Raw genomic sequence first — 13,761 nt, forward strand, 5'->3', positions numbered from 1 at the left:
CACTTGACAGTTTTCAAATCAGCCTCAGAAAAGTGATGACACCCATTGCAGAAATCTGCACGGCGTTAGCACCTGGTAATTATAAAAGCCTAACTTAATTTTCTCACTTCTTCATCGCAGCTCACTTCCAATATATTCTATATTCTGGGCTAGTGTGCTTCCACTGAGATAATTGGACTGCTTGAATTATATATGGCCATTACAGAATTCATAAAAAGTAAGCAGGGGCTCGCAACCATATGCTCGGAAACTCACTTTAAGATGCTCCAAACTTTATTTAGCGACAGGCAGGAAAAATATGGTAATCATGACCATCATTTTATGCATATCAGAAAGTCTGGGTGCATTCTTCATGCAGGACAAGTAGACCTAACAAGGTTAGCAACCAACTGTCGGCACACGAGGGCGCCGTTGCAAAGCAAATAAGGGCTGGGCAGTCATCAGTGATTTCAGAAGAGGTGCACAGACTAGAAGGAAAAAGGAAATATTTAATATTTAGTAGCCTACGATTCTTAATTGCACACTAATATGGCTATAACCATATAGGGCCTATACCTTATGATACATGTTACAATATGCAACGCGTGTGCATTGCTATACTATTCGTTTTCCCCATGGTTATCAAGAACAAAGAGTCATGGCAACATTGTTGGTGGTTACAGTGCAACAAAAGAAGCGGCCTACTGCAAATGATTCCATCAATTAAGATGGATTCTCTTGACCCTCGACCAGCACTTACTGACCTCCAAGAACGAATTAGGTCTTTGACTGAAGAAAATGTAAGTGAACTGTGCTGCTTCTACTTGATTGATTGATTGAAAGCTTTATTAACAGATTGGAGAATTACAGTAGGCCTACATTTCAAACACAACTCGATACAAAACTGTTAACTGTGAACACCTAAAAGCATTACACTTGTTTACAATAATTGAACCATGTTCAATTCATCAGAACATGTGGATACTACAATACACACTTGAATATGGTTCTCCCTACAATGTTATTGCGTTATGATCACCTTATGAAAGATGCTGGACTAGGCAAGTCATAGTGCGCAACAAAATACATATACATATATTTTTTTGTTTACCGTTGTCATTGTCAAATATTTAGAAATACAGCTTATTCTATCTAGTTGTATCTACAAACTGGGAAAAAAATGTTTTGCATGTAGCCCACCTACTAGGCTTACTGCCTCCTACACCATGTGCCAAGTGTGCCGTATACAAATGCTGCCAAAACTGTTTCAAACAATGTAGGGTCAGTTGCGTGACAAACATGAAGTCCTTTTTACCAAAGTGGGTTACTTGGAGAGCAGATTGGCCCACATGGCTGCATCCAAGACAGACTTGTCCTCCAAACTGGTGCAGAGCGAAGAGGAAAAGTTGAAGGTATCCTATACTATATCCTCCCTTCTTGTAAGTAGCCTATGCTGTACCATCTCACATCTCAGAGGAATTAATCTTGACAAATGTTTCAGATATCAAAGGAACTTGTGGAAGCCAAAATTGAGACCAATAAACTTAGAGAGCACTTTGAGGAAGAGACCTTTGTGTTGAAAAACAAGGTGAACATTTACTTTACTTTAGGCCTATGATTCAAAAGGCTATGATTTATTATTGTTGTTGTTATTATTACGATGATTAATTATTTTAACCCCCACGGTCAGATCTTGAACCAAGAAGGCGTGATGGCAGAGCTGGGGTCGGAGCGGGCCACGCTACGCAGGGAGCTCCAGTCGGCCGAGGCTCGTCTGCAGCTGTCGGAGAAGACCGGCGGAGACCTGAGGGAGGAGTACGTGGCCCTGAAGGGGAACTACCTGGCTCTGGCCGAGGCCCACGAGATGGAGGTGGCCCACGGCGAGGAGCTGAGTGCTGAGCTGCTTGACCTGGCCCAGACTCAGGACACCCTCCGTACGCAGCTGGCAGTGGCGGATAAAGTACTCGCATTTTTTACGTACCAATACATACTGCAATATAGAGGTACTCTTAAAGTAAAAGCCTGGAATTCAAAATGGACCCCAGTAAAAGTACAAAAGTATCGGCATCAAAATGTACTTAAAGTAATGAAAGGAAAAGTGCTCATTGTGCAGAATGTCAGGTGTTTCAAGTTTTCAAATGTATAATAATCTTTTGAAATTAGCCGATCTACAAGCTCTTTTCAAATGTCCGAATGTCTGAAATGTTTAATGTGGCTATGTTTTGCAATAATATCAAAATCTACAAAGTAACTAGTAACTAAAGTTTTCAAACAAATGTAGTAGGCCTACAGTAAAAGTGCAATATTTGGAGCCGAGATGTACAATTTACAATTTATCTGAAGTAAAAGTATCGGAAATTGGAAATACTCCATTAAAGTACAAATACCTCAAAAGTTTGCTTAAGTAAATGTACTTGGTTACTTTCCACCACTGGTAGCTGGAGCAACATCAGCAGAGCGTGAGGGCCTCCACCCAGGGTCTGCATGGGGAGCTGGACCGTGTGAGATCCCTGGTTAGCCGCATGTCACACAACAGAGTCAAGGTATTTATATCCCTATTATTACTCTTTTTGGCATTGGCTATAGCGGATAGACAGGTAACTTGTTTGTATGTACTGTATTTGTGGATTTGTATTTTGTAATAGAGTAGAGCATATGCCTTTCATGCGGAAGGTTGTTCGTTTGAACCCTGCCTGGGGTCGACGTCAGCAAGGGCATGCGGTCGCAATGGATTCCTAACACCAAATCAAATGCGTTCAGATCTGAGCCAAGTCTCCTGAGGAGGCGTGTCTGAAGCCTGTCCTGGGTATCCGGACGTAAAAACAAATCCACGTACTAGAGTAGTAGAATAGGAGTACAAGTATATTTGGACTAGTAATATAACCGCCACTCTGTCTGCAATTGAAATTGCAAACTCAGACTTGTTGTTGTTTGACAGCCAGAAGACCTGGCAGCATTGGACCAAGAGCGAAAAAGTATGGAGAAAAGTGTGAGTACTTTGAATATAAAACAGCTCAAATGGCACAGTAGTCACTGGTCAGTCAGCAAGCTTAAAATGTATTTTATTGACAGTGATAGCCTAGCCAAATCATTATCTTCAAGTAATGAAGCCTCTTGCTGTTTATGTTTTCATATACATTAGCTGCTTGGAAACCAGGATGAGATCAAGACCATGTTGGAGAAGATGAAGAAGAGCTATGAGGAGCAGCAGGAGAAACTGGAGGAGAAAGTGTGAGTGGGAAATAAAAGTCTATCATTTACATTTATACAGAAGACAGAGTGGGTGGCAGGGTGAGCTGAGCTGTGATTTGTCTACTATTGTGGGAACAGAACTACAGAGAAAGATACAGACAAACAACGTTCTAAATGGCTAGGCCCCTTCGGTACCATGCCATAAGAATACAAATAAACCAATGAGCAGTCAGAAGGCCTCCTCACTGAGGCCCTTCAACAGCAGTGATTGACATTTTGTAAACTCATCATTATCTTGTAATCATCATCATTCCAGTTCATCACACATGGTTGGGAAGATTACATGCAAAAGTAGTCAGTTACAAGTTACCTGCAGGTAATTGTATTCCGTAGCGTAATTTAACATTTAACAGTGTACTCTTTTGATTTCTGAGTAATCTAATGTACAGACAGTAGTCGGATTAAGTTATTTAATGACATATCTGTTTACAATTCCATTTTGAATGTAACCTTGAACCCAACCCTGCCCACACACATCTGCTGTGCGGTTTCCTCTCCCCTTTGATTTCTGTTCTATGGCCTCTCTCTCTGTGCGTCTGATGTGGTTCTCTGTGGTTCCTCCTGTGATGTGGTTGTCGTTGGAACATGGTCACTGCTCTGTTGTGGTTCTGGTCATTCAGGGTGGCCATGGCTAAAGAGCAGTGGGACAACAGGAGAGCTATACACAATACCCAGCAGAAGCTATCAGAACAGAGCACGGTGAGTGCACTGCACGCAATCCCCTTCCACATACAAACATCAGTGGTCATTTATATGCCATGGGTGTAAATAAATCTATAATTAATATCTTTTAAATTAATAATGCTAGGTGTTATATTTCTACACTTGATTGTAGATGTTATCAGTGCCATCTCAGTGCTCTAAATCCCTTATGTAGAAAGTCACATTACTGCTTGGGAGAGAAGGTTGGATAGGCTACAGATAATAGTTGGCTAAAACAGCTGAATCAATGTACAGTAGGCCTAATGTGCTGGCTGTATGTTTCCAATGTAGGCCCTAATGTGCTCTCAGAGCCAACTAAAGGAGGTAGAAGAGGAGAACTCAAAACTGCAACTTCAAGTCAAAGAGCTCAATGAGGAATACCGCACAAGACTGGTGTGCTATTTACAGGACTTAGCTGTAAGCACCACACACACACACACACACACACACACACACACACACACACACGCACACACAAAATCCTGGAAATAAGCTGTCAGACCTCCAGCGTGGTTACTGGTTACATTTTCCTAAACCCTAAATACATCCACATTCATCCATCACAGTATGTCCACCACCAGTCTTTGTCAGCCCACAGCCATCCCAAAACATCTGCGTATGTCTTTCATCCAGGAGTACATGGACGGCTTTGGAGCGGAGACGAGGGGGAAGGGCCCTGCGGAGAGGGGGAAGATGAGGGCCTTTGTAGACGGCATGCTCCAGGATGTGCGCTCTTCCTACAGAGCCAGGGAGGAGCAGCTAGCCACGGCCGCTCGGTCCTACAAGAAGAGACTGCAGAGGATGACCAAGACGCATCACGCCCTGGTCATAGCGTACAGGTTGTACTTCCTAGAAACGTTGTGAATAGACCCCTCTACACAGACTGTGACTGCGTTTACATGGACCCTAATATTCCACTAATAATGTGGGTAGTAGTAGTTAGAATACAGATAGAAAAAAAAGAAAAATCTGGCACCACATATTGCATGTAAAATATAAATATGTTCACTTCTGATTGGGCTATGGAAACACAGATCACTTAAGTGTCCATGTAAACCATTAAGAAGGAAGTCATTTTCTACTCAGGATGATTTCAGTCAGATTGGAGAAATAGTGTTCATATATTTTCAGTGTGATGGGTTAACACACAGCTGAAGGCAATAACATTAATTGGGTGTTATTCTGTGCCAGCATGGATAGCTAAACTTCATACTGGCACAAAGAAACACAAATGAAACACATCCACCTTCATTACTACCTTCAGCTACGTTTACCTCGGAATACGTCCAAAGCCAATCGTTTGTAGATAGTAGGTAGGAGTAGGCTACAGTACATAATCTCATTGAACACATGTACTTTTTGCTTTCTCATACAGTATGTATATAACACCCAACAGGGTGCACGTGTTCGGTCTGACGTACTAACAGTCCGACAGGCATTAGTCCGACACCCTACCCCAAGCCCTAACATAACCCTAACCTCACAGGGAAGCCACAGGTGAGCTTGAACCGGCAACGACATGTGTCGTGTTGGACTGTTGCATGTCGGACTGTACGTCGGACGGATTACTTTAATCAGTTCATTGACAGTACAGTCAAAAAAGCTAAGCAGGCTGTGACGGCGCGGTCTTCTCTCTCTCTGTCTCACTCACTCACCTGTTGGGCGGCGTTTCCCCAGCGAGACACCACACTGACCACAGTATTTTAGTTTTTGCAAATGGCCTGAGTTAATTATCCTGCCTGTCTCAGGTCCGGTCAGAGAGAGAAGGAGTAGGACTCACTAGGCTGCCTGGGCACCTATGTATTGTAGACATACTGCAGCAGAGCTAGCAACACCAGATCCTGGATTGGTGATTGTATGTGATTCGTAGTGCCTGCGTCAACAAATTAACTCATCTGATTACAAACGGCATCCCTGTCTAGAGTTATATATGTATACAGTATGCACTAATTTTTGATGAATCCTTTTCTTCCTATTAGGGTACAGAGGGAGCAGATCTTGTCTAAGCCAGAGACTGGACTGGACCCTGGTCCCCCAGAAGACCACTTCAGCCTGGAGACCAGTGAGCTGAAAGACGAGACAGAGAGGGAGGTGCAGCGACTTCGGCAGGACAAGGCCAGACTGGAGGGTCAGCTCAGAGCAGCCCAGGAACAGGTAGAATTAAAAAAGACTGACGGACTGCTTTGAAGTTGACTGATCTCCTCTCTCTCTCTCTCTCTCTCTCTGTTTTGTCTGCTGTTTGTTTGTGTTTGAAATGAGGGGGAGGGAGGGGGGTATTTGGTTTTCTTTTCAGAGAACAAAGACTATCTTATTAGGGAACAAAGACCACCTTAAATGATGAAGGCAGTATTTGTCTGGAGGATTATAGGCTTTATTGCACAAACTGTAACTCAATTTTATTTGTTTCCCCTTTGAATTAATAAAAAGTTCATTCCTCAGGCTAATGGATATTGTATATCCTGTTGCCGAACTCCCTTTGAAATGTGACCATCCCAACTGCCACTTCTATAGTTTTGGTGATGTGATTTGCGTGTGTGTGGGGGGGGAGCGGTAGAATTCGTAAATGTAATGAAGACATAAAAAAAAAAACATTAACTCACTCGCCATCATCGCATTCCTTGATTATTATTTTTCAGCAAGTTGCCCCCAGAAATCCAGTTCAAACCGTTGGCTTTCACAAGTGAGTAGAATTTGTATAGGCCTACCTCAGTGGCTTTCAAATGTATCTACTGTAGATGTGGAGACCAGGTTCTACTGTATGATCAATGTTTCAACCTGGTCTAGGTCAGGAAAACCTGGGCACATATGTGAGGAATCCTGGCTGGACATCAGAAAACAAGTACAGGACATCACAAATTCCACACTGGTAAATGCAAATTGTATTCTTGATTGAGTTAATTTATTCTTTCCTCAGACACTGTAGTGTTTGGCACAGCATTATAATACATAATTCATTAAAGTGAAGCTAAGACGAGAGTCACGAGACGCAAAGTTGATATGATTTATGATGAAGGCACTGTCCTTGTTCAAACAGGGAGGTGTTGAGAGGGAGCGTGCCCAGCTCATCACCAGAGCGACAGTTGCCGAGGCGCAGGTGTCTGAACTGCAGGACTACGTTGATAACCACCTGGGCAGGTAGGGATGAATGTCAAAACCTCTCGATGTATTTCCGATGTATTAGGGCCGTTACATTAGGGTTGAGCAATTAACGAATTGACACAACATTTCAAGTAGATTTTTTTTATAATATACTAAATCAATTCGTCTGATTAACCACTTAACTTAGTTGTACAATGGTGGCATATACACAATAGTGAAAATAGCTCACAATGTGTTGCCGAACTTGCAGATCGACTATTTTCACAAATAATTATGTTATTGAGTTGATTGTCATATCGCCCCGCCTTACATTCCCACTGAGCAAACGTCCGTCTGAAAATGGGTTATAACTGGTCTAAAAATTAACGTTTCTTTTTTGCGGCCTAGGCTTTCATTTTTAGACCAGTTATAACCCATTTTTAGACGCCCATTTAGACGTATTTTAGATATCTGATAGCCTGAAAAATGCTCAGTGGGTTACCTGACAAAGCATACATTGGACTTTACACTGAGCATGGCCATTGGCCACTACCTGCAGGTACAAGCAGGAGATCACGCGGCTCCGCAGAGTGCACGGGGGGGAGGAGGCGGGCCGCGCACAAAGTGCTGAGGCTGCCACCGTCTCACTGACACCACGCCGATCACTTAAGAAATCCAGCTACGAAATCTAAACCTGCATCCTTGCAAGCAAATTGTAATGTACTTCATACTTACTTTCCAGATAAGAATCTGAATATGAGAATATTGGAGACTATGGCATTAATTATATTGTTCTAGATCAGAGTTCCCAAACTGTAGTGTCAGTGTGTGCGTGCACCCCCTGTGGTGCGCTTTCTAGGGGTTGCATGACATGAAAAGGCTAATGGTGGTTCTATGATTTTATTTTTATGAGTTCATATATGTGCATTATATATGCACTGGATATAGGAAATATACAGGGTATGTCTCTATAGCTTATGCAACATACCGGTATGCATGTGGCCAATTTCGAATAATTCATCACATATATGTTGGACAGTGGCAGTCTCCACTGAACACAGGTTACCATGATTATGTTCAAGGTATGACTGCTTGCATTAAATGTATGTGAAAAGAAACATGCTATAATTTATTCATTAAATAAACAGGACAGTACTCTCTTAATATTAATAATAAGCATCATCATCATCATCATAATTCATTCATATTGGAAGGAATAACTTCAACAATTAGTTTAAAGATGAGGGCATTCTTATTTTTAAGGGCATCATAATTATTGTTCATGCATGCCACTGGGTGGTGCTCATGATGCTGGGAGCCCCCATTATGAAAGGGCCCAAAGAAATCTGGTCTTGAGAAAGAAATGTCTGGAATGTTTGCAAAGCTTATGTCAATTTCACGAGCTCTGGAGAAGAAAGCACACTGACAATGAGGGGTCACCCTGGTGACAATAATGTCATTACATGTTACCCAGGCCCATGCGCTGACTGTGAATGCTCTCCCTTCTCAGTGCCGTGATGAGAACTGTGTCTCTGTGTCCCCGACAACGAGGGCGCTCCTAAAACGTGCCTTCATATTCATGACATTGGCGGTGTTGTGAAAAAGAAAGAAAATGCACGTACTCGTCCTTTTACATCCCCTTTAACTGTGAAAGAACACTGGCATTTGTCACAGCACCGTGGTCTCAGACTGATTCTCCATGCCGCAGTTTACCGCTGACATAACCTTAAATCAGCCTGTGGCTGTTAAAAGCATCAGTGTATTCTATTGTTAATAAAAATGGGATCTTAAAGGTCTCTCAATGTACCCCTACTCTCCTGCCAGATGAGAGCTGTGTTGTAACCTGCTGTGTAGTGTTGGAGAAGACTAAATGGTGAGGCTGAGAAAGCCTCAGAGAGAGAGAGCTGGAAAAAACAGGGTGATGGAAAAGAGATTCATATCATTCACATCATTCAGCCACCCCTCCCCAAAACCCTACGTTCGGGGGGCATGCCAACTGTGGGAGGCAGAAGAGGGGAGTCGTGTATGTGTGTGTGTGTGGGGGGGGGGGGGGGGGGGGGGTAGGGGTGGAAAGGAATGGGAAGTAGGATTTTGTTAGTAATGTATTACACTCCCAGGACCCCTGGGAAACGGTGGTGGTTTTGGGGGTGTGTGTGCCGTCTGGGCCTGTGCCAACATAGTCACTGTGCCAAAAGAGCCTGGGCGCTGGGGACCACTCCTCCTCACACCGGCAGATCTGTGGGAAAATCCAAAAGCAGGTTGTTGTTGCGCCCCACAAAGACAGTGAGGCAAGGTCCCCACACAGTCCTCAAATGCATTTGGCTGCGTGCATAAAAGTGAATGCCGTACTATAACATAATGAATAGGTAGTGGCACTATCAGACACAGACATTGCACTCGCAAATGCACAGAACTGGAACTTTCCCACACAAGTATGAGCGCACCGATTCATTGGAAATGTTCTCATGTCCTTTCTTTTTTATTTGCGTCCACTCAGTTCAAGTTCATGTCATGACACACTGTCCTCACTGTGTTTCCGTCTAGTCTGTCACACTCTCTCGCCAGCTCTTAACCTACAGCTCTCGCCAACTCTTAACCTACAAATCAAAATAGAAGGATTGGATTATAAATTAAAGAATGTTGCACTTTCAACCTGGCATTCCTATTATGGACATGGCATGTATTTTAGTCAACCATTTTAAATAGTAATTTTCATTATTGTAATTGTTTTAACTTGCATTTCTTTTAATTTCTTTTCTTTTTTTTTATTACAAAAAATTATATTCAAGATCTACAAGCTTACAACACATTGCATTAAAGTTTGTACATATACTATGTTCAATATTCCTCATATAATAGGGCTTTAGGTTAACTAGTTGTTCAAATTGTTATTTGGTCTTGGTTTTCCTGGACATTGCAGACAACATGCAAGTTATTGTATGTCAGTATTTTTTCCATTTCCATTCAGTTCATAAATAGTGCTGCATTTTGATAAGGAGTAATGAAATCGATCATCAATACTTGAGAAACATATTCTTAAATACCCTCTGAACCACAACAGGTAGTTCTATTCGTTTTATTATTATTGAACTGAAAAATGGACAGTCAATCATTCATTCGTTAAAAAATCTAAACAAAATCGTACCAGACCAATTGCTTGTTAAGAAGAACATTCTGTTCTTTCTCTACTTTTCATTCCAGTCTGGTTTTAGGGGACCAATACATTGATTTTGACTGATTGAAGTTTGTATTGAGAAAGCGTGCATGCATATACATAAACAATGACCAAACATATGTTGTTTTATCTATGTTTTTAATGTTGTTTAAACTGCTATAACACAAATCGTCCAGTTTGGGACAAATAAACATTGACTGTGACCTAGCTTGATATTTCCATTGAGGTCCTTTGAGTGCAAATATACAGTAGTTGGAACTGGAAACTGGGTGCCATGTGTTGGGGGTTGACATACAGACATCAGGAAAATAATTGTAAATTCATAAATTTTGAATATACTAGTAAAGTAAAAATGCTAATAGCTGTTAATTTAACCATATAACAAAATCAATCTTATAATCTGTACTTAGTCAACTCTTTTTCCCCTCTACACTTATGAACAACAACACATCGCATTGCGACGCGTTATGAGCTTGTAGATCTGCTATTTTCCCCCCAGAATAGCCATGCTAAGGTTCAAATGTTTCATTCTGAGAATGTAACTTTATCTGTCAAGTTAAATTTTACTGTGTTTATGAGTTGGTCTGAGGATGAGAAGCAGGGTGATGAGGAGGAAGTGAATGAGTTGGTCTTGAGGATGAGAAGCAGGGTGATGAGAAAGTGAATGAGTTGGTCTGAGGATGGGAAGCAGGGTGATGAGGAGGAAGTGAATGAGTTGGTCTGAGGATGAGAAGCAGGGTGATGAGGAGGAAGTGAATGAGTTGGTCTTGAGGATGAGAAGCAGGGTGATGAGAAAGTGAATGAGTTGGTCTGAGGATGGGAAGCAGGGTGATGAGGAGGAAGTGAATGAGTTGGTCTGAGGATGAGAAGCAGGGTGATGAGGAGGAAGTGAATGAGTTGGTCTGAGGATGAGAAGCAGGGTGATGAGGAGGAAGTGAATGAGTTGGTCTGAGGATGGGAAGCAGGGTGATGAGGAGGAAGTGAATGAGTTGGTCTGAGGATGGGAAGCAGGGTGATGAGGAGGAAGTGCCTCACATGGTCTGTGACAGCCTGCTGGTGAAGAGGGGCCTTTGTTTTAGGAGGCTGACGCCTAATTGATATGGGCTTAATGAGAACAGGCCGGCAGAGAGAGAGAGAGTGTGTGTGTGTGTGTGTGTGTGTGTGTGTGTGTGTGTGGGGGGGGGGGGTAACCTGGGGGTTGGATGGCCCAAACATAATTGGAACGGACAAGCCTTGTGTAGACTGTAGAGGAGTGCAGAGAGAAGGAATTTGTGAGAATGACAGGAAAAGGAGAGAGAGTGGGTGTGGAGCAAAAGACAAGTCGACCATGGATGCAAGGAATTCACACACAGTGGTGGAGGAATCCAGTGTGAGAGGGAAATGTTTGCAAGATCATGAGAAACAAGCGTAGTTACAAGGTCAAAGTGAGCGTGAAGTTCAATGAGGACATTCCCATGGAAGATTAGAACTCTGTAACATTGTCCTACAACGCAAACGTATATTTTATTTTTGTTTCATTTTTTGATTACTATAATGCTCTGTGTGGTTGAAAGCAATCATCTGTGAGTTAATATACTCTTACTGGATATGTACCTTGAACATGAAGATATTTAGCTGGAAGCATTGTAGAAAGATTTTCTTTTTTTTTTCCTTTTTTCTTTTTGTGAACCAGTGCCAAGAATGGATAACTGTCTCTTTTCTGCGGCACCTGTCTTTTCTTTTCTGAGGGGGCTGTCTTTTTCACCCCCTCCTTCAGTCCTTATACAGTCTGCGTCTATTCATGCAGAGGGTCTCCAGCTCCCTTCCAGACAAACGTTCAAGAAATGAAGGCTAGAGAAGCATTAAGGGGGAGGGAGGGGGGGGGCACAGCACTTCAGCAAGTTTCTGAGAATTAGGACTTAAAGCATGAAGAGAGAGACGGAGAGACAGAAGGAGAGGGTGACACTTATTCTGGGTGGTAGTGCATAGGGTGAGAGAGAAAGTGGAATGAGAAAAAAATTATTTGGGTGTTTGTTTCTTGAGAATTCTGACGACAGGAGTAGGGGAACATTAATGGGAAGACAGTGAGAAATTGATTTAGTAAAATAAGACATTATAGCAGTTGGAGAGAGGCCGGAACAATGAGAGAGTGTGTGGGGAAATAAATAAAAAATAAAAAGCAAGGCCAAGAGTGAATACACTGCTGTGCTGAGAAACAATAGACGGTATGCTGAGAAACGGAGAGGGAAGACTTTACAGTATTGGGCGAGAGAGAGAGTGGAGTAGTGAGAATGAGGCTGAGGGGGGCACCCAGGATGAGTGAGGGGAACGGAGCGAGAAGGAGTGTGTGGGGGGGGGGGGGGGGGTCGACACAGCCCCCTCTGCTTTCCCACACTCGGGCCTGTTCCCACAGTGGACCCTGCTAATCCCTGTCTTAATTGGGAGAGAATTCCAGCGCACATGTTCCCCTGGAATGAGTGGAGAGGAAAGAGGGAGAGAGAGTGAGAGTAACGGGAACTCCTGACACCAAGAGGGGCAAAAGCAGCAGATATGTACGCAATCATGATGTTTAAAACGACGTGCCACCCAACTGTCAACACGTATGATGCTTGAAAGGCCCCTGCGGTTCCTCTGTACGTCTCTTCCAATGCAGTTTCATTATTTTTTTTAAATGTGTTGACTGTTCTCGCAGGGCACTTAGCATCACTTAGTCACATTCCTCTTGGTCTTAAGCGTGGCTTTTACACTGGTTTATTTATTTTTGGCTAAATTAACAAATAAAGGGATCAAGTGACTTCTGTGACACTGCTACACTGACTGTGGTACAGTATACAGTATTGGGTCTGCCCCACCCCACCCACCCCCTGTGTCTTGCAGCACCAGATAAATCTGCTGAAAAATACTATCCCGAAACCACACACAGAAGAAAGAGCGAGAGAATAAAGGAGGGAGATACTAGAAGCTAAAGAAACATAACAAAAACAACTGTGATTGGCAGTTTCGTTCCTGCCTTCCTTCGTACCTCAGGGACAATTTGGAACAACAGACACAGCGCAAAAAGTCTCTGAGGAGGTAACATAAGACGGCGGGCCTGTGTGGAGCGAGAGAAAGCACAGGCACAAGCTAGAGTAGGCCTACAGAGAGGACAGCGAGTACTTCGGTATTACAGGATTAGAGCAATGAGGTGAGGGGGGGACACAGGAGCAAGTGGCAGAGAGCGAGAGAAGGCTTTGAAGGGGGATTGTTCTGTGAAGTTTCTGCCCTTTGTGCAGACACGCTGATGGGTTTTTGTCTGAAAACTGCCACCCTGTCTGTTAATTGCCAGGTTTAATGGCCCAGGCACAGACAGGTGTGTCTCCCTGTTGTGGATGGACTCTCTGCCTACAGGGCTTTATACCGTGGCATGCAGTGGGCACGGCTTACATCAGCTAGATAAGAAAGCCTTAGAGAGAAAGAATGGAATAGTCTTTGTATGACAAATTACTTGGCTGACAAGAGCAGTGTTTCAGTAACACTTGGCCCTGTAGGAAGATTTTGATAGTGTAACGAAAAAAGAAAACGTATACAGTCAAGAAATATACACTTCATTACACCCA

General features: G+C 42.9%; 1 protein-coding gene across 1 annotated transcript; it reads left to right on the forward strand.

Annotated features, from left to right (window-relative positions):
• ccdc78 (coiled-coil domain containing 78) lies at positions 1 to 8,024 on the forward strand. The gene is made up of 16 exons (XM_080788925.1): positions 1 to 75; positions 663 to 779; positions 1,260 to 1,391; positions 1,481 to 1,567; positions 1,670 to 1,939; positions 2,418 to 2,522; positions 2,918 to 2,968; positions 3,122 to 3,210; positions 3,852 to 3,930; positions 4,225 to 4,350; positions 4,567 to 4,772; positions 5,913 to 6,087; positions 6,570 to 6,613; positions 6,718 to 6,799; positions 6,968 to 7,068; positions 7,571 to 8,024. The coding sequence occupies exons 2-16, from the start codon at positions 690 to 692 to the stop codon at positions 7,701 to 7,703; spliced, it is 1,770 nt and encodes a 589-aa protein (XP_080645051.1). The 5' UTR covers positions 1 to 75; positions 663 to 689; the 3' UTR covers positions 7,704 to 8,024.
• Positions 8,025 to 13,761: the final 5,737 nt, after the last annotated feature.

This window comes from Protomyctophum bolini (assembly GCF_963924005.1).
Source record: "Protomyctophum bolini genome assembly, chromosome: 18".
In the NCBI taxonomy this organism is placed as follows: domain Eukaryota; kingdom Metazoa; phylum Chordata; class Actinopteri; order Myctophiformes; family Myctophidae; genus Protomyctophum; species Protomyctophum bolini.